At 42.9% G+C, this 20,983-nt stretch overlaps 1 protein-coding gene and 1 long non-coding RNA gene across 2 annotated transcripts in view; both read right to left on the bottom strand.

The window, feature by feature from the left end:
* Positions 1-568: 568 nt before the first annotated feature.
* On the bottom strand, positions 569-9,292 carry LOC131830145 (zinc finger protein ZFP2-like). Its single transcript, XM_059172521.1, has 2 exons — positions 9,160-9,292; positions 569-1,293 (listed from the first exon to the last, which is right to left on the bottom strand). The coding sequence occupies exons 1-2, from the start codon at positions 9,290-9,292 to the stop codon at positions 569-571; spliced, it is 858 nt and encodes a 285-aa protein (XP_059028504.1).
* Positions 9,293-12,718: 3,426 nt separating this feature from the next.
* The window catches only part of LOC131829042 (uncharacterized), a 29,157-nt gene continuing 20,892 nt past the window's right edge, over positions 12,719-20,983 (bottom strand). Inside the window, exons 5-6 of the long non-coding RNA XR_009352690.1 lie at positions 15,791-16,000; positions 12,719-13,729 (exon numbers count right to left, since the gene is read on the bottom strand). This is a non-coding gene — a long non-coding RNA (uncharacterized LOC131829042). The remainder of the gene's footprint in view (positions 13,730-15,790; positions 16,001-20,983) is intronic.

The following is a 20,983-nucleotide window of genomic DNA, read 5'->3' on the forward strand; positions in this document are numbered from 1 at the left end:
AGCATGCACGCTCAAAACATCTCTACGATGTCTTCTGATATCAACTGCCCTGCTCAACAAAATGGCATTTCTCGATAAAGGCTGAACCAGATTTGTGCATTCTTTGGGTATCTTCCCTATTATTTCCCTGACATACATTGAGTACAACTTGTGTATAAAGGTCTCAAAAGTATACAAGATGTTGACACTTTCCCCCAAGTGTGCTATGATTGTTATTTAAGGCCAAATTCTGGAAGAATATTTTCACACATCTGTTTGATTGACAGGATTATCTCCTACGTAAGTTCCTTATTTAATAAGTTCTACTTCATAATAATCCCCCATATTTCCTACATGCATTAATAGGGTTTCTTCTACAGTCATTTTATTTGTCTTATTTCAACAGGTTTTCAGACATTCGACAAATTCAGAGTATTTCCCACTACGAGTATTGTCTTGTTTACTTTGGAAGATGAATTAGGGTAAAAATTTGCCATTCTTTACATTCATAGGGGTCATGTCCTTTGTGAATTTTCTGTGGTAGTTAGAGGTATGGATCACAAGAGAAAGATTTCTCTCACTGCTGTATTTATAAATTTTCTTCCCCTGTATGTAACCTTGGATGTACCGTGATAACTGATTTCTTGGAGGTTTTCTCACTCTCAATACATTCACAGGGTTTCTCTCTTATGTGTCTTCTCTGATGTACTTTGAGGCCCGAGTTGCAACTGAACGTTTTCCCACAATGATTACATTCACAGGGTTTCTCTCTTGTATGTGTTCTCTGATGCTTAGTGAGATCTGACTTATGATAGAAGGACTTCCCACATGCACTACCCTTATAAGGTTTCTCCCCTGTGTGTATTCTCTGATGTACTGTGAGAACTGATTTCTCAGAAAATGACTTCCCACACTGATTACATCCATCGGGCTTCTCTCCTGTGTGAGTTCTCTGATGAATTATGAGGTGTGAACTTCTAGAGAAGCATTTCCCACACTCCTTACATTCATAAGGTTTCTCTCCTGTGTGGCCTCGCTGATGTATACTGAGGAGAGATTTGCGAGAGAAGCATTTCCCACATTCCTTACATTCATAGGGTTTCTCTCTTGTATGTGTTTTCTGATGTTTGGTGAGTTTTGACTCTTTGCAGAATGTTTTTCCACATTCATTACATTGATAGACTTTGCCTCCTATGTGTGTTCTCTGAGTTATATTAAGAACTGACTTCTCCCCAAAGGGTTCTCCCAAGTTGTTATATTCAAATATTCTCTCTCCTGTGCCAAGAAAGTCTGATCTCCCATTGAAATTATCCACTCTTTAATATACTCATAACCTTTCACCTCTAAATGAACTCTTGTGTTCCAAGAGAGATGATTTCTCAAAAGTTGTAGCATATTCTTGAAACTCATAAAGATTTTCTGTTCTTTGTGCCATCTTACTGAGCATGAGGGTTGAATTACTACAGAATGTTTTATCAGATTCATTATGTTCACAAGGACTCTGTCCTATGTAAGCTTGGTTATATGGGATGACAACTGCCGTCTCATGGAAAGCTTTCCCACGTTCCTTGTATTCCTTATTGCTTTGAATAAAGCATTGCTCTATATTTTTAGTTCTCTGATATGGGATTAAATCGTCATTATGACTGAGGTGTTTTCCATTTTGAATGAATTCATAAGGTTTCTTTCCCATTTGAGGTTGTTCTCTCACTGCTGTATTTATAAATTTTAATTTATTTATGGTTAATCTGAAGAAACGATTGTTCCTTACTGTATTGAGGCCAACAGCCTTCTTACTTAAATAGGTTTTCTTATTAATAATTAATTCTGAAATACATTTCAAATTCATACCACAAGAGTCACACCTACACGGTATTTTTATGGAAGGAACTGTGTCTGTGCTGAAATTAAAAATTTTTCCTAATACATTACCTCTGTGCACAGTCAGTGTTTTGTTGTTGATAAATGGAGCTTGCCAGAAACGTCTGTCCTGGGTTTCTTGAGTCTCTTCTACTTGGCTATCAATTTTGCAGACTTCTAAAGATGACAAAGACCAACAAACCATAAGCCATGAATTGTGTCTTAATTATGATGAAATTACACTTAAAACAAATGCCCTTCTACGTCACTGACTTAGTTTTGTGAAATAAGAGTGATCCAAACAGTCATACTGCCCCATCCGTTTGGATTAGAAAAACAAAATCTGAAAGGGTAGAAAAGGGGATTAAAAACTTAGAACACACACATCTACATTTGGTAATTTACAAATACATACTTCAAGACTTAATATGTACGTTACAAATAAATATAAAGCATGGTGAAGAAAAGACTTAAAAAAAAAAAAAAAGGCTCTTCTAGGAAGGGGAAATGTAGAGACCAGAGAGGCCATGAAACTTAGTAGATAAGAGTGCCTTAAAGATGGGCACCTGGGTGGCTCAGTGGGTTAGGCCGCTGCCATTGGCTCAGGTCATGATCTCAGGGTCCTGGGATCAAGTCCCACATTGGGCTCTCTGCTCAGCAGGGAGCCTGCTTCCTCCTTTCTCTCTCTGCCTACTTGTGATCTCTGTCTGTCAAATAAATAAATAATATATTTAAAAAAAAAAAAAGAGTGCCTTAAAGAAATAGAGGAACGATTTGGTATCCTTTAGAAGGATCAAACTTTACATAATTTTCCTCTCATACTTACATTAGTGCACCTAAATTCTCTCTAAACTTTACATGTTTCCAGTTTCATTCTCCCCCCTTTAAAACTACTTCTGTTTTGTTATATATACATTAATTTAGTATACTGTTAATACCACATTAAATTTCTGGAAGCACTGATTTCTTTGTGCCTATGAAGAGAGTCCTGTAATGTAGTTTCTAACTTTCCTTCTCTTCATGTTACTTATAAAAAATACAATGTCTACCAGGAAAAGTAAAATTAAAAAGATGAGGAAGAAGACGGAAAGACAATCAAATCCTTCCGTTGTTTTTAGTTGTGGTATATTCAAGCTTATTTGGTCAGATAGCCTACCACCAAATGCTAATTTCTCCCCACTATAAACTCTCTCTGACATATTATTAGTAAGAATTTTTCTTTTACGCCCAGATTTCTACATTTCTTGGTTTTATGTGTATGTATAACCATGGAAGACCTGACCCCAAATACTCAATGATCTATCTATTCACCCTAGGAATTCTCAGCTATATTTCACATTACCTTCTTGCTCAGTACATACAATGTAACAATGATGACCCTGTTTAAAAACCTCTTCAAAGCCCATTGTCTCCAAGCACCATTAAAGGAAATGTATTGCAGTTATAATGCTTGGGTGGAGGGGGAACGTGTCCTCAACTACATACATATTGGGTATTCAAGTGATCGCTTCACTAGTCCATCATGTCTTCTTTGTAGAAATGCCAGACTATTAATTTGTCAAAAATCATTCACGTTCTAGCAAGACTTTTCAACTCAGCTGGCTTACATTCCCATTTTGGACTTGCTCAGAACTTCGCTCTTTAGGAAAATGACACTGTCTCATAATAAGTCTTCACAAACATCTCCACCATTTCAAGTCCTACTTATGCATCAATTTAAAAAATTAATTGCATTCTATACATCTCATTCTATGTTGTGTGGTGCAAAAATAATGAATACTGTTATGCTGAAAATAAAAAATGAAAAGAAAAACAAAAAAACAATCTGAGGGTTTGGAAGAGGCGCGGGGTGGGAGGATGGGGAAACTTGGTGGTGGGTATTAGAGAGGGCATGGATTGCATGGAGCATTGGGTGCGGTGCAAAAACAATGAATACTGATACACTGAAGAGAAATAAAAAATTAAAATAAATATATAAATAAAAATGTAAAAAGGTGAAAAAAAAAACTGTTGGCTAATACTCCCTTGAAAAATAAACATACCCTGTTAACTGCTGAAATTTGAAATACTTGGTAATCTTTTTTCTTTTTCCATCTACGATCTATGGTGTGTGGCAAGTATTTATATCTGATTTCCTCTGAATACACCTGAGTGATTATGAAAGTAATGGTCCTTAACAGATGGTGTGCTTTTTCAAAATAAAGTTCAAGTTTTCTACAAATCTGTAATTTTGAACAAGAACTTACAGGTTTATAACCCAAAAGCCCCATTTAGAAATTAATTCCTTATAATATTTTCTGAATATAAGGGCTCTCTCACTCATCAAGAGGCACAGTTAATGAATTAAGTAATGATCGAATAGCTAATATATGTTATATAACATAGTAAGATATGCTCTCTTTGAAGAAATTATAATCCAGAGAATAGCTTCTTCATTCAACATCCATACACTACCAGGAATCAGATTCTATAGTATATAACGTAAATTAAAGGAATGAAGGAACATTTTAAAAGCTGTGGAAAGCTGAGCTTAAATTTGAAAATGTGCTTAAAACCAATGATAATGATATTAACAACAAGAAAAGTTAACAGGAAAACTAACCATTACCATGAGCCAAGCACTGTTCCAGGTACTTTTCATGTATTAACTCACAAAAATCCCCAAGTATGTTAGGAATGAAATGTAGACTTATATGGCAGGAAAGCACATCTGTGGGTAATCCTAAAAAGAAGGATTAGCACCAGTTCTGTGCCATACAGAGGAAACGTAGCCATATTTAAGGGTAACCGGGGCACCTGGGTGGCTCGGGTGGTTACGTGTCTGACTCCTGGATTTCAGCTCAGATTGTGATCTCAGGATTGTGAGGATCAGCCCTGTGTAGGGCTCCATGCTTAGCAGAGGTTTTTTTGTTTGTTTGTTTACATTTTTTTTTAAGATTTTATGTATTTATTTGACAGAGAAAGAGAGAGGGAACACAAGCAGGGGAAAAGAGAGAGGGAGAAGGAGGCTCCCTGCTGAGCAGGGAGCCCAACTCAGGGCTCAATCCCAAGACACTGGGTCATGACCTGAGCTGAAGGCAGACACCCAATGACTGAGTCACCCAGGCAACCCTCAGCACAGTCTGCTTGAGATACTTTCTTTCCCTCTTCTGCTGGTCCTCCCCCAACTCATGTGTGCTTGCTCTAAATAAATAAATAAAATCTTTTTTTTCACAGGGTAAAAAAGATTAAGGGTCATTAAATGAGAAAAACATAAATTTGCTGTATTATGTATTGGGCAAAAGACAACTCAAGATATTAACATGATAAATTAGATGCTTCGGCAGGCAAAGTCTAACTGCATTTAGGAATCAGAACAAAGAGGAAAACAGTATGCCCAAGTGTTCTGGGTGGTATCAGCGCATACTGAGATTATAAAAATAATTTTTTTAAAGTTTACAAAAATATAACAATAGTGATCTAACATTAATAAGAAAGGAAGACAGAAAAGTAAAATGACACAAGGACATAGTTACAAGAGAAGATTCACAGGAGGTAACAAATGAAGTGGGGAAAATTTATGATTTGTAAATGCTGACTGTGATATTACTTCTTCCCACACTGAAGGGATCAGGATATCCTGTATCTTCTGTGTACACACAGGTATAACACTGAATGTCAAGTGGGCAAAAGATGCTAAAAATATATTGGGGCACCTGGGTGGCTCAGTGGGTTAAGCCGCTGCCTTCGGTTCAGGTCATGATCCAGGGTCCTGGGATCGAGTCCCCCATCAGGCTCTCTGCTCGGCAGGGAGCCTGCTTCTCTCTCTCTCTCTCTCTCTCTCTCTCTCTGCCAGCCTCTCTACCTACCTGTGATCTCTCTCTGTCAAATAAATAAAATAAAATCTTTTAAAAAAATTAAAAATATAAATATGCAGTTAGCAGAATAAATGAAAACCTCTTATTTTAGCTATAGAAAGGTATTATTTTATTTCAAAAATGCAATTTGACGATTTGTACTTTAACAGGTAAATGTAGTCTGTTGCTATTTATGGTGATTCCTGAAATATATCAAGTCATCTCTCACATTTTACCTGGTACTTTATATCTGTCACAATTTACTACCAATTCTATTGTACTTTTCTTCCTCCTTTTTGAAATAATTTCTTATCTTTTCCATTTTTTCTTCCTTACAACTTTAGAAGTTATAAGTTATAAGTGTCTCAGCTTTAAGGGGCTATCCATCACATCATACCATGAATATTTAACTTAAAATCTACACTAATTAAATATCTTTTAGATCTCCCTTTCTGAAGAACAGAAGCATCAAGCTCAATTTGATCACCTCTCACCTCATTTATATACAGTTAGTGCTCTGTGTATGTTTTTTAGCCCTACATATTAGTATTATAATTGTTTTACACACCCATTTGTTCAGATTCACCTCTGTGTTTTGTCATGACTTATCACTTGCCACTCCTCTCCAGCATTCTTTTGGGTTTCATTTTCTTTTCCTGTAGTATGTCCATTAGAATTTTACAATGAAATTACACAATTAAAAGTACAGCTGCTATAATTTGTTTCATTACCAACGCAAATTTAATGATACTCTGAGACGAACTCCCCTGTTGACTAAACCTCAGCTAGTGTCCTCTGAGCCCTGTGCTCAACTAGGCCTTGACTAGGTCTTCCAGGTCTATCCGGCCTGAGCTCAGTTTCCGCAAGAACCCTTTTAAGTCTAGTGACAGTCCCTTCACCCTTGATATCTGATCAAGTTCCTTAAATTCTGTCCCTGATGGGTTAGTGCCCGATCTGCATTCAGCAAGAACCCCCCTACTGTTGGTGTTTCTCTTAGTAATATTCTATCCAGTGATTCCCCTGACTCTGCCTGTTGGCTGTAAGTCCCTAGCTATCTTAGCAGTATGTGGAGTTGAGCTCGGTTTTACTGAAACTTCTAACCCCCTATACCAACAGTTACTGAATAAAATCTGTATCTATCATTGTTAACTGGTGGCTGGCTTTATTTCTCATAGAAGCAGCATGAGCCCAGCTGACTGGTGGAAGAGAAACAGGAATAAAGAAATAAACCCTCTGTGACACAGGCTTGGATGGGCAGCCAAAAGCTGAAAACGGAGCACAGACACTGAGGAAATTCTGACGTGAAGATCCAAGAACTAGGGAACAGTATCAAATACAGCTACACATAAGGAACTGGAGTCCCAGGAAAACATTAAGAATGAAATACATCAAACCACTTATTTAGGAAACCGAGAAGACAAGAAAACCCACCTGCCCACCCCCCGCACTAAATAAAACAAAGGTAAATCTGGAAACAACAGAGTTGAACAGCTAAAAACCAAAGATGAAAAGAAAATCTTGACAGCAACAAGAGAAAACAGAATATTAAATATGGAAAAACAGAGATTTAAAAATCAGAGAAGGTAGTATGTAGCCTAGAAGACAGTGAAGTGAATCAAGTATGAGCAGAAAAGTGTCGATCCAGATTTCCGTACCGACAGAAAACATCTTGCACAAGACGACCTGTGGGCAGAAAGAGCTGCTTGATGCCTTGTGGGGTTTGAAGTAAAATATCACACAGAACGGGAGGAGGAACAGAAGCATATTATTATAACACTGTAAGCTTCTTGTAAAATAGCATGACGTCATTTGAAATCAGACTGTCATAGTCTGAAGGTATCGTATCCCACAGGGCATCCACTTAAGTGGTTAAAATATTCCCATTAGGGGGTTGGGGAGAAGGGGGTGGGATTATGGACATTGGGGAGGGTATGTGATTTGGTGAGTGCTGTGAAGTGTGTAAACCTGGTGATTCACAGACCTGGGGATAAAAATATATGTATATAAAAAATATATGTTTATAAAAAATAAAAAATTAAAAAAAAAAAAAATATTCCCATTAAAACATGAGAGATTTTCACATTAATTAAAAAAGACCCAACCATGTATTAGCTATAGGAAACCCACTCTAAATATAAATAGATTAAAAGTAAGAAGATGGAAAAAGATACACCACACAGACATTACAAGAAAGCTGAAGGGACTATTAATGTTTTTTTCTTTTTTTTTGCCTCCAGGGCTTCTGACTATATACCGTGGGTTCCCATGACTAGCCATCTCACCTCAGACTAGTAATTCACTAGAACACCTCAAAAAAAACCCAAAAACTATTTACTTATATATTGCTAAGTTATTTTATTTTATTTTTAAAGATTTTATTTATTTATTTGAGAGCAAGACAAAGTGAGAGAGGGAAACAAGCAGTGGGATCGGGAGAGAGAGAAGCAGGCTTCCCTCCCAGCAGAGAGCCAGATGCAGAGCTCGACCATGACCTGGGCCAAAGGCAGACTCTTAACAACTGACCCACCTGGGCGGCCCCTATATTACCAATTTATTATAAAGGATTCAATTCTGGAGCAGCCAAAGAGAACAGATATATAGGCAAGGGTTGGGGACGTGTGTGGTATGTGGAATTCCTACACCCTCTCTGGCGCACACCTCTTGAAGCTTCCTGAACTGTTGTTTAGAGGCTCCTAGAGAGGTTTCATTACCTAGGCTTGAGTGATTAAGTCACTGGCCACTGGTGATGGCCACCCCCACACACACCTGAAGTGATCTCGCGGCCCCCAGCCACCAGTTACTTCAGTATACAAAAGACACTCTTTTCATGCCAGAGATTCCAAGGGTTTTAGGAACTATGTGCCAGGAACCATGGGAAAGAGCCAAAAAAAATTTTTTTCCCTTTGGTTATATTATAGTCTCTCTCACTACTAAAACCTGCAATGGACCCCCATTTTTTTTTTAAGAACATTCAAATTTTGCAGCATGGCCTAGAACTTCAAGATCAAGTGTATGCTGGTGTCTCCAACTTTATTTCATGCCATTGCTCACTGTGCTTGTCGTGACAGAAACACACTAGCCATCTTGCTGTTGACTGAATGAGTCCAGGGTGCTCCTGACCAGGACGTTCCTGCCTCTCTCAGCAATGCTCTTCTACATATCTTTGCTGTCAAGACTTTTCATGTAATTTAGGTCCTTTCCAGATACAATCTTGAAGAGAGTACCCCTGGCCACTTGGCTGAAACAGTCTACTTATCCACAATACCCTCTATCACTATCATCTCATCTTCTGGTCTTTAAAACCCTTCACAGCATTTAGCATGACCTGAAATTATAGGATTAATTTATTTGCATCCTTTCTTCCTCTGTGGTCCTTATCTCTACACCTCTCCGCTGAATGTAAGCCCAGCTTACATTCTTGACTTTCTTGTTCATTGATATATATCCTGAGCTTTTAGAAGGGCATTAGTTAAATTGTCCTCACCCTGTCGCTCCCTGGCAGCTCTGGTCCCACTGAAATGAGAACCATAAGCTTTGCCTCCAACTTGACGAGAAAACACCGCACGGCCTGGCAAGGCTCTTTGTTGCTGTGTTTGCTCAAATGATCCAAAGTCCATTTCCGCTGTTTGCATTCAAGGAAGCACGTGCGGATGTGAAGGGGGGAAAGGGGGAGACAGGTAAGCTCCCATCATCCTGGTGGGAGCTCAGCGGGGTTGTTGTGGGGCTTGTGGCTTCAGCAGCAGAGAGCAGATGGGCCACTAGTTCCCTTCCCTGAACCCCGACCTCAGCAGGACACCAGGCTCCACCCACAGGGTCTGGGAGTTCACTGTGTGCCTCAGAAGGAGGCCTCCCAGGTGAGGGGCATCTGAGGTCACTTTCCTTCTCAGCAGCTCCTCACTGCCTCCAGAAACTCAACATTTACGAAGGAGACGTGGAGCCGGCAGAGGGGTGCGATTTCACAGGTGTGGGGCTGTAGAGGTCATCAAGAGGAGCCCCGAGGAGCACTCACATGCCACGCAGGCACCATCCCGTGCTCCCGGAAAATGCCTAGTCCTCTCCATCAGCACCACGACAATCAGGCAGCAACTAGTCTCAGGACCCAACCTGAGGTGAGACACGCCACCTCCATCTCACCAGGGGGAAGTGAGCCCCTGCCCCACCACTGGGAGCTGAGGGCTCTGGGCAATGGTGGGGCATCCCGTATGCACAGATGCTTTCCAAGCCTTGGTTCCACAGAAAAAAATAACAACCGAGAAAGATACATTTTGGGAATGTTTTCATGTTAAAAATTAATGAATGCAAAACTACATTAATATTTGGCTAACTCCCCGCCGTCACCAACTTTGATTTCCCTAAGACGATTTCTGAGAATCACAGCAGTTAGAGGTGTACTTGAAACTGTCAACAGTGTTCAGTTACAGATGTGCTTGTACTCCAAAGCCAAGTTCTCGAACTCGAGAGCGAGCAGAGCACCACCTGGCCTGCCAGGGGCCCTTCTCTGCATGCACAACCCGTCTTGTAGTCAACCACCAAGGATCTGGTTCTGCAGAAAGTCCTTCCCGAGAGACTGGCCAGGAGAGGGCACTGGGCGAGGAAGAGAACAAGGAAGGAAGCTGATCTGCCCTCCCCTCCGCACTGTGGCCTCCAGAGAATGATTGGAAGCCCAGGGAAAGCTGAGCCCCTGCCCAGCGCGGTGGCCCTCGGTGACTTGGTGACACATAGACCCTGACTTCCATGGGGACCAGGGCATTTCATTCATCCTATGTCTGGCACATGGGGGCAAGAGGGTGGTAGCTCAGGAAATGTTTATTAATATCTAAGCTTAACCGATCTCTGAAAATATCTGAATATTATCTCTGAAATACAGCTGAGTGGTAAAAGACAGATTATGAAGGCCCTGACCATCTCAAGCATCCAAGTTGCTCTGTGTTGTCTGCAGGGGCCACGGGAGGGCCTGAGAGTTCCCAGTCAACAACCTGGGCACCAGGACATCAGAGAAGCTGTGACTCTCTGGACACAGGCATATGCAGGAAAAAAATGCCCCTAAATGCCTATACACAACATGCAAGAAAGCCAAACAAAACCGCCTATTTTCCTTGAAACTATGGGAAGTGCCTTGACAAATTCCTAAGAAGCACAGGATTACAGAAAGAAATTTGACAATGCTTATTGTAAGTTAACACATATCAAAAGTTATTACTAGCCTATTTCATGCTGTCTTTATTTTATTGAACCTAAAAATAAGCGGATTCCTGAATCCAGTCCCTCTAGCTCTGTTTTTTCCACAAAGGTTAATTTCCAAACCAAAAATTACTTTCGTGTTGTGTCAAGTAAGACTTTGCCTGACCCAAGTTTACGAAGATTTACTCCTGTATTTTCTTCTACAAGGCACAGAGTTTAGCAGAGTCTGCTTCTCGCCCTCTGCCCCTCCCTGCATGCTTTCTCTCTCAGATAAATAAATTAATTAAAGAAAAAAAAAAGGAGCTGTAGAGTTTAGTTCTTACGTTTAGGCCTAGGATCTACTTTGAGTTAATTCTGGTGTATGATGTAAGGAACCAACTTTCCTCCTTTTCACGTGGATATCCAGTCTCCCAGCACCATTTATTAAAAAGCAATTCTTTCCTCATTAAGTTGTTCTGGCCCTCTTGCCGAAAATGAACTGATCTTAGATATAAGGATTTATTTCCGGACTTTCATGCATCTGTGTGTCTAGCCTTCGGCCAGTCCTATACCATCACGATCGCTGTAGCTCTGTGGGAAGTTCTGAAGTCAGAAGCACGAGTCTCCTAACAGTGTTCTTTTCCAAGACCGTTTCAGTGGGGTCCTCTGCATGTCCGCATGCATTTTAGGATCCGCTTGCTTGTCAGCATCCACAAACACCCTGCTGGCTTTTGAAGCAGAGCTTAACAGACCCTCCCTCACTCCTGCTATGTACAGAAGTCCACAGACCCCCAGGACAGCATCGAATTCCTGGTGAGATAAAAATGCTTTATGCCTGGCTTGATGAAAATACCCATGGCAGGAATGAGAAAGCAGAGGTCTACGAATGCCCAAACTGGAAGGAAATCAGGACCCAGTTCCTGTTACTCTTGTGATCTTGCAATCCACAAATAAAAAGTAAAAGCATAAAAACTGCTTTATGGGAAAAAAAGAAGTATAAAGGGCTCTGAATTCACAGTGGAAGAGATTGCAGTCGTAGTAAAATTTTATAAAGTAGAAAATCCAAATAATTTCTAGCAATGAGATATTTTTAGCAAAATCATCTGAATCATCCCGGCATATCACCAAAAGGGTTGTGCCAGAGCATAGGCCGTGCAGACGGACAGACAGAAGTCTGAGTCCCAGCTGTGCCACCTCCTAGCTGAAGACCCTGGACACACTGTGCAGCATTTTCTCATTGATAAAACACTAGATTGCAGCTCTACCTCAGCAGGTACTGTGAGGTCTATGTGCCCCGGTGATCTCCTGGACCAAGCACAGCACCTCAGTCCAGGTGCTTAGTGCCTGGTGCCCACAGTGGCATCTAAGTCAAGGCTCCAGGCTCTAGCTGTCCCTTCTGGGCCCTCAGCAGATAACGTTTGCCAGCATTTCCAGCAAGCAGGTATTTCAAAGGAAATCAAATGAGACAAGCTTTCTAAATGCCACTACGACAACAGAACTTGTGTCTGTATATGCGTGTGCACGTTTTCACACGTCTGTGCGTGCTTGTGGTAGGAAGGGGCCAGCACAGGTATTTTCTTCATGTTGCTACAGAACCAGGGAAACAGTGCACACAGCTCTTTCTAGCCATCTTGATCCATAACGGGCTTTCTATCTTGTCTCTACAGCATTCACATAATTATGCTCAGACAAACAAATGTGAAATAAACTGAAAACATTTTTCAGTGGCCCCACTTAGAGACCGGTAAACTCTATGAGACATTAGAAACAAAATTAACCAAACTTCTGAAATAGAAACAATTCCAGGAAGGGGACTGTCAATACCCATACCCACACCATGATAATAGAAGCTCCTAAATTACCAAAACCATCCACCAATGACATGAATGTTAGATCTTTTATTATAGTACCAAAAGTCCCTGAGGCTTTTTTTTTGGGGGGGGGGTTCCCCCAAGTCTGCTCTTTGTCAGGCAGTTTCTATTGTTCTACCTTCAAACTTGACCGAATATTCCCTTTGTCTATCTCCATTCTCCTGAGGAGTCCTTCCACAGACTTTCTCATTCAGTTACTGTATGTTACAGTTCTAAAGTTTTTCTTTGATTTTTATGTCTTCTATAGCTTTGCTAAAACTGAGACTTCCTATTTTCACTTGTTTCCAGCATCTTTGTAACTGATCACTGAAGCATTTCATCACGGCTGTTTCAGGATCCCCATCCTATAATTCCAACATCTCCATCTCCTTACTGTCAGCATGTGCTGATGTTTGTTCTGTTCCAGTTGCTTGTCCTGGTGCTTGGTAGGACAGGCGATGTTCAGTTGTGTCTGCTGTGTTGTCCTCTGGCTGCACTTCCCAGCCAGTGTGCCTTTTTCTTTCCACCCTCCAGGTCTCCTGATGTTTGGTTTATATGTAATGTCCAAGGTTTTCAGCTCCGTTTGAGAGGAAGGATAGGGAAAGTGTATCTATTCCACCTTATGTGGAACAGGAAGCGTTCAGAGGGTTTTTTTTCTGAAAAGGAGTGCTGTTTACCGATGCTATCAGTAAGTCTAGGTAACAGGAGTACCTCAGTGGAATCCTTTCCCTCTTGAGTTCAGTCCCATGACCATGTCCTAACATGCTCGGTTGTCAGCACGGGGAGGCGGCCCTCCCCATGCTACAGAACTTACTTCCTCACCCGCTATGTTCTTCCTTCTTTTCTCCACTTCCTCCTTAAAAACCCATCCAGGAACCATGTGGCCGGGGCCACCTCTCCCCACAGAGTTCTCTCTCTTCTCTGCTTCTGGATGTTGATGTCACATCACCTATGTCTCTTGAGGGAAGAGAATATGCTTCTGCGGTGCCTTGGATGAAGTGCTGGGTGCACGGGCTGCTCTCAGACAGGGTTCAGAGAACTTCCCTGCATAGGAGAAAGGGAAAGGACCAGGAAATAGCTAATCCCACCCCTGGACTTGCAATAAGAAGGGGAAGAGAAAGCCCACACCAGCCTAAAAGGAACATAAAACAGATAAGAACAATGGGCGTGTGAGCCCCTATCTCTTACATAATTAACCCAAAGCTAGTCACTTTATTTATACATCATTAGGAACAATGATTACCTTGCCTGGAGAATAATTTCCAGTCCTAAGAGAAAATGAACTATTATCTTAAGATACACCGCTTTTTCCTGGATATAACAGCCGCAGCCCCTCAATCCCATCTAGGACTTGGAAATGACACTGGTTTGCAGGGACCGCCAGTCTCCGGAGTTGAAGGGCAGCAACGCCCCCACCTTCCACCCTGGAAGCCACCTGGCCTGAAGATGAATGGTCTTTCCTCCTCTCTCACTCTACTTCCACAGAAACTCTAGAATCACAACCAAAAACTCTAACCTTGAGACTGTGTAAAGTAAGAGATGGCGTGAGCAACATGAAACTCTGAAGACAAGGCCCCCCAGACTTCGGAGATGTCACGTGACTTTCAGGGTTCTCAGCACCTTGGGCAGCTCCCCCCGGGGTCAGCACCTCCCTTCCCAAAGGCCTCCAGCCCAAGGGCTACATCACCCCAGTAGTGGTTTTCTTTGCCCTTGTCGATACATGCTGTGGTGATTAGCTGACACCGGTGGGCCGAGGCCCTCTTACACCGCACACTCCAGAGGGCACCAACCTGGTCACTCCCTGCCAGCATCACCACTTAGCACACAGTGCTGCTCACTTCCTACTGAGTAAATGAAGGCAGACAGGCACGAAGTTTTCCAAGTCTGGCTGCTCAAACCCTAACATGGTTTACTGCTGCAAGAGCACCCCAGGATATGCTGGTGATGACACGTGGATGCCCCACAGGACGGGCGAGCCACAGTGGTGGCATTTTAGCCAGTGACGTAAGGTGCTTGTGGTACCGGGCAGCTGGCACTCACTCTCCATATCCAGGTGGAGGTGCCCAGCCAGCCCGACCTGCTCTCAAGGTGCTTGTGGGCCTGTGAGCTGTTACACTGGTAGTGGGGCTCGGTGACAGGCCGGGCTCAGCTGGGAACGTGGCTCTCTCCCTGACACAGATGAAGGGGCTCAGGACAAAACAAGGAGCTAAGAAGGACCTGGAGAGACAAAGGGGAAAGGACATCATGTACGTGGGCCAAGTGCCAGCAGTGCAATCAGAGGCCCAGGCGCTGGCTCTGGCCACCAGCTGGCAGGACGGAGCCTGCCCTCACTCACACATGCTCCACCACACACCCACCCACCAACGGGCACCGGGCAACCACACGAAGGCTTGTGAAAGCACACCGCTGGGCCCAGGCCTGGGGCCCCATTCGTGAGGTCAGGGCGGGCCTACAGCTCCGTGTGCCCCCTGGACCTGTGGGTGAGGCCTGGGCAGCTGCTCTGCCTCTATCACCTGGCCTGACGCACTCTGCCCTGGCTCTGCCCAGGAAGGCAGAGTGACTGAAGAAATGCATTTTTCATTTAAGCGTAAGGAGTCACAGGTGGCTGATGGCTACCACCCAGTGTAGACGGGGCATTTCCACCCTCGCTGGCCATTCTACTGCACGGTGCTGCTCTCCAGCAGCTGGAGGCTGTGTTCCACGCTGGGGCCACAGGGAAGTGCGTTTTGTCATTGAGGACAGGCAAAATGCACGTTCTATAAATTCCTAGAAAATCAGACTCACCTGGATCTAGCCTCTGAGGGGGGGGAAATGGTAATTCAAAGCAAAGGTACATTTTAAAGCCTCCCCCATGTCTGAGGTCACCTGCCCCATTTTTTTTTTTTTTAAGATTTTGACAGACAGAGATCACAAGTAGGCAGAGAGGCAGACAGAGAAAGAGAGGGAGGGAAGCAGGCTCCCTGCTGAGCAGAAAGCCCGATGTAGGGCTTGATCCCAGGACCCTGAGATCATGACCTGAGCTGAAGGCAGCGGCTTAACCCACTGAGCCACCCAGGCGCCCCACCTGCTCCGTTTTTATAGGCACAGGAAACCAGCTGTACTCACACTGAACACCTGAACGTCGTTTCTGTTTCTGATTTCTTCCACGAGGGCCTGCGGTTTTCCTTTCGGTATTGGGATCATGCCCAGGACAACAGTCCCTGGGGTGACCAGTGTCTGACGAACAGCCTGGATGAAAGGCTGACTGCAGAGCTCCATCTTCCCGATCTCGTTGATGATGCACACTCTGTGCTCTGGGCCACTGCTGGAACCTGCCTGGAGATGACAAAGACACCCAAGTCATGTTAATAAGCAAAGGACCCTGGGGTCCTACTCCCCAGTCACTCACCAACTAAGCTTTGGAAGGCGGGAGACGACCTCTCAGTCTACAGGGGACTCGCTGGCAAACAGATCTGGGGGAACTCCCTCGGAAACCGCAGCAATCAGAAAATTCAGTTCCCCAAGCAACCCAGGTTCCTGGCAATTTTCACTCTTCTAGAATGGTTCCAGTAATAACCAAGCTTTGTATTTATATACACCCAGGAAATAAGCAGCAACCACATGCCTCAGGTTTAAAATAAATGAGACAGCAAGCCTGGGAGCCCTTATTAGTAAAACTGGCCTCTTTTTGTGTGTGGTTCTGAGTTTCGGGAGCCTCCCTGTCTGGAGGACGTAACTGCTGCACGCAAATGCCTGTGTGGTTCACAGTGTGCACTGCGAGGGCTGGTGGAGAGAACTGAATGGTAAAAGGAAAGGGGTCCTGTTTAGAAGAAAAACAAGTGAGCAGGACTATGCCATTTTAACTGCAGATTCCCTTTCTAATGACTTCATCCCTCTCCTTCCTTCCAAGCCCCTCTTGGAACAGGTGCAGCAGCCAGCCTCCACAGGCCCCAGGGCCTCCCAGCTCCTTTGGCTCCCACCCTTGCTCTGACACCTCCTACAGTTCCAGGGCTGGTCTCTGTGATAAGCAGAATGGTGAAGGGATGGCATGTCCCCCTCTGAAATTAGGTAGAAAAGACCTCTGCGTCCAGCTTGGTCTCAATCTCTCTCTCAGATCGTTTCCTCTGGGGAAGGCGAGCACCATGGTGTAAGTAAGCACGCTCAGAAAGCACGTAGTAGGGAAAAGAGGCCTCCTGACAACCGTGAGAGTGAGCTGGGAGGTGGAACGTCTCAGTCAAGCATGGGATGACTGTAACCTCATGACTGAGCCTGAGCCCGAACCACCCGGCTAAGCCCTTCCTGGACTCCTGACCCAGGAAAATCATGTAAGATAAAGCCCATGGTTCTAAACTCCTCAGTTCTGCGGCCCTTTGCTCCATAACCACTGACCACTAACATCCATGCCTTCCCTGGAAAGCCTTACCAGAGAAAGCTGACCGGACTCTGAATGGTCTTGTGGCAGAGGGGACACAAAAGAATATGTAACTCTTCGGTGAATGCTGAGTGACAACACATTTTATGTATCTTTGTATAAACGATGACTCTGAAAACTCTAAAGCTGATTTTTACTCCAGTTCTTAGATTCCATAAATAATTACATCAGTTCATTCTCAGAATGTGTGGCTGAGTTCAACCAGATCTGTCTCCTACTGAGAATCCCGCAGTTAGAGTGTGGTGCAGCTGGCGGGGTACACATGGCAGCCGGTGAGAGACAGGGCTGAGTGGCAGGTCCTGAAGCCTGTAAGGGACACAGAGGGCTGTGCGTTCTATCCAACAGCCGAGGGATGCTAAGCCAAGGATGGTCACGGGTTCTTCCTGAAAGGCTGCTAGCTGTGTGGCATCAGGGACAAGCGGGGAATCTTTTGGAACAGACGATGTGAGACTATGGGGTCCAGTCTGAGGCAGTTCCTGAAGGGAAGCATTAGAGCAGTGGTTGTCAAATTTTATGTAAGGGGCACTCTTCTCATCTGCCGACTTAGTATCACACACCTATTTTCCCACTCACTTCACTAGCAGAAAGGCCAGGAAGGGACCCACTGTAGTCATCCAAGAGCTGGTCTCTATACTTACTCAAACTTCCGTGTTTCTAATGTACTGCATTTTTAACTTTAAATTGTATCCTGTGTGTGTGGAGAGGGGTACACATGCATGCCCACACATATACACGCGGGCATGTACCCACGCACGCACACACACCCACACTTATGACGTTTCCCCTTCAGGGGCGGGACAAGGTCATATTCATCTTTTTCTTTCCCACAGAACTGAGTGATGCAAAGCTGAGCCAAGGCAGCTAGCGCACCCCACTGATGGGGTGAGGGAGGAGAGGTGAGCACCTATGGAACCAGTCACTGTCATTTCCAAATTTTTCCTTTGAAAATGAATGCCAAAATTGGGAGAAATTAAAAAAATGGTCAGGTTCCAGCTCATCAGCATAAAAACAGATGATCCCAAAAGAGCAAGGCATTCCAATGAGCTCTGACCAAGGAGTATTTGGGGCATTCTGCTGCCTCCGGAAACTGGGACTAATGGTGGATATCATCTTCCCACAGGGCACCATCCAGAAGCCAAACAGAACTCTATCTGGCACATGAAAATGATAGTTTGAAAGCAGTCAATTCAGACAAAGAAAAACCATATGAAGAATGTGTGTTATTGGTCCAAAACCTATGGGATCTGACAAAGGTGGTCCTAAGGGAGAAATACATTGCCATCCAAGCCTCACTCAAAGATACTGAAAAATCCAGAACACACCAGCTGTCTTTACACCTTAAAGAACTGGAAAATCAACAAGTTAAGCTGTCCCCACACACTAGAAGGGAAATAATCAAGGTTAGAGCAGACATCAATGAGATAGAAACTAGAGATACAGAACACATCAACGAAACTAGAAGCTGGTTGTTTGAAAGAATCAGTAAGATTGATAAGCCAATTGTAAAAGTAATCCAAAAGAAAAGTGAGAGGGCCCAAATTAATAAAATTATGAATGAAAAGGGAGAGATCAAGACTAACACCAAGGAAATAGGAACAATCATCAGAAATTATTCTCAACAGTTATATGCCAATAAGGCAAGCAACCTAGATGAAATGGATGCATTCCTGGAAACGTATAAATTTCCAAAACTGACTCGAAGAAACTGACAACCTGAATAGACCAATATCTGATAACAAGATTGAAGCAGTGATCAAAAACCTCCCAAAAAACAAGAGTCTGGGACCTGATGGATTCCCAGGGAAATTCTACCAAACATTTATAGAAGAAATATTACCTATCCTCCTGAAGCTGTTTCAAAAAATAGAAACAGAAGGAAAACTTCCAAACACTTTCTATGAAGCCTGCATTACCCTGATCCCCACACCAGGCAAAGACCCCACCAAAACGGTGAATTTCAGACCAATCACTGATGAATATGGATGCCAAAATTCTCAACAAGATCCTATCTAATAGGATCCAACAGCACACTAAAAAGATTATCCACTGTGACCAGGTAGGATTTATCCCTGGGATGCAGGGGTGGTTCAACATTCACAAATCAGTCAGTGTGATAGAACAAATCAGTAAGAGAAGAGAGAACCACATGGCCCTCTCAATTGATACAGAAAAAACATTACAAGATACAGCATCCGTTCCTGATTAAAAATATTCAAAGTACAGGGATAGAGGGAACATTCCTCAACTTCATAAAATCTATCTATGAAAAAGCCACAGCGAATATCATCCTCAAGGGGAAAAGCTGACATCCTTCCCACTGAGATCAGGAATACGGGAAGGATGCCCACTCTCACCACTCTTGTTCAACATAGTACTAGAAGTCCTAGCAACAGCAATCAGACAACAAAGAGAAATAAAAGGTATTCAAATTGGCAATGAAGAACTCAAACGCTCTCTCTTCGCAGATGACATGATAATTTATAAGGAAAACCCAAAGGACTCCACCCCCAAACTACTAGAACTCATACAGCAATTCAGTAAAGTGGCAGGATATGAAGTCAATGTACAGAAATCAGCTGCTTTCTTATACACTAACAATGAAAATACAGAAAGGGAAATTAGAGAATCAATTGTTTACTATAGCACAAAGAACCATAAGATACCTAGGAATAAACCTAACCAAAGAGGTAAAGGATCTGTACTTGAGGAGCTACAGAACATTCATGAAAGAAATCGAAGAAGACACAAAAAGATGGAAGACCATTCCATGCTCATGGATCAGAAGAATAAGCATTGTTAAAATGTCTATACTACCTAGAGCAATCTATATTTTCAATGCCACTACCATCAAAATTCCACCAGCATTTTTCAAAGAGCTGGAACAAACAATCCTAGAATTGGTATGGAAATAGAAGAAATCCTGAATTGTAAAGGAAATGTTGAAAAGGAAAAACAAAACTGGGGGCATCATGTTGCCTGATTTCAAGCTTTACTACAAAGCTGTGATCACCAAGACAGTATGATACTAGCACAAAAACAGAAAAATAGACCAGTGGAACAGAATAGAGGGCCCAGATATGGACCCACAATTCTACGGTCAACTAATCTTCAACAAAGCAGGAAAAAATAAACAGTGGAAAAAAGACAGTCCCTTCAATAAGTGGTGTTGGGAAAATTGGACAGCTATATATAGAAGAATGAAACTCGACCATTCTCTTGCAACATATGCAAAACTAAATTCGAAATGGATAAAAGGCCTCAATGTGAGGCAGAAATCTATCAAATTCCTTGAGGAGAACCTAGGCAGTAACCTCTTTGACATTGGCCACACCAACTTCTTTCAAGACTTGTCTCCAAAAGCAAAGAAAACAAAAGCAAAAATGAACTTGGGAATTCATCAAGGTCAAAAGCTTCTGCACAGCAAAGGAAACAGTCAACAAAACAAAGAGGCAACCCACGGAATGGGAGAAGATATTCACAAATGACACTACAGACAAAGGGATCTATAAAAAACTCCTCAAACTCAACACACACAAAACAGATAATCATGTCAAAAAATGGGCAGAAGACATGAACAGACACTTCTCCAATGAAGACATACAAATGGCCATCAGACACATGAAAAAATGTTCATCATCACTAGCCATCAGGGAGATTCAAATCAAAACCACACAGAGATACCACCGTACACCAGTTAGAATGGCCAAAATCAACAAGACCGTAAACAACATGTGTTGGAGAATATGTGGAGAAAGGGGAATCCTATTACACTGTTGGTGGGAATGCAAGTTGGTCCCACCACTTTGGAAAACGATGTGGAGATTCCTTAAGAAATTAAAACTAGAGCTACCCTATGACCCTGCAATTGCACAACTGGGCATTTACCA

This window comes from Mustela lutreola, chromosome 4 (genome assembly GCF_030435805.1).
Source record: "Mustela lutreola isolate mMusLut2 chromosome 4, mMusLut2.pri, whole genome shotgun sequence".
Classification (NCBI taxonomy): domain Eukaryota; kingdom Metazoa; phylum Chordata; class Mammalia; order Carnivora; family Mustelidae; genus Mustela; species Mustela lutreola.

Bases quoted from the DNA above. Each gene is read 5' to 3' on its own strand.
- LOC131830145 (XM_059172521.1), bottom strand. From the start codon at position 9,292: ATGGACTTTGGATCATTTGAGCAAACACAGCAACAAAGAGCCTTGCCA. The intron at 1,294-9,159 runs GTGAGGACAATT...TATATTAAAGAG, and splicing joins AGCTGCCAGGGAGCGACAGG to TGGATAATTTCAATGGGAGA.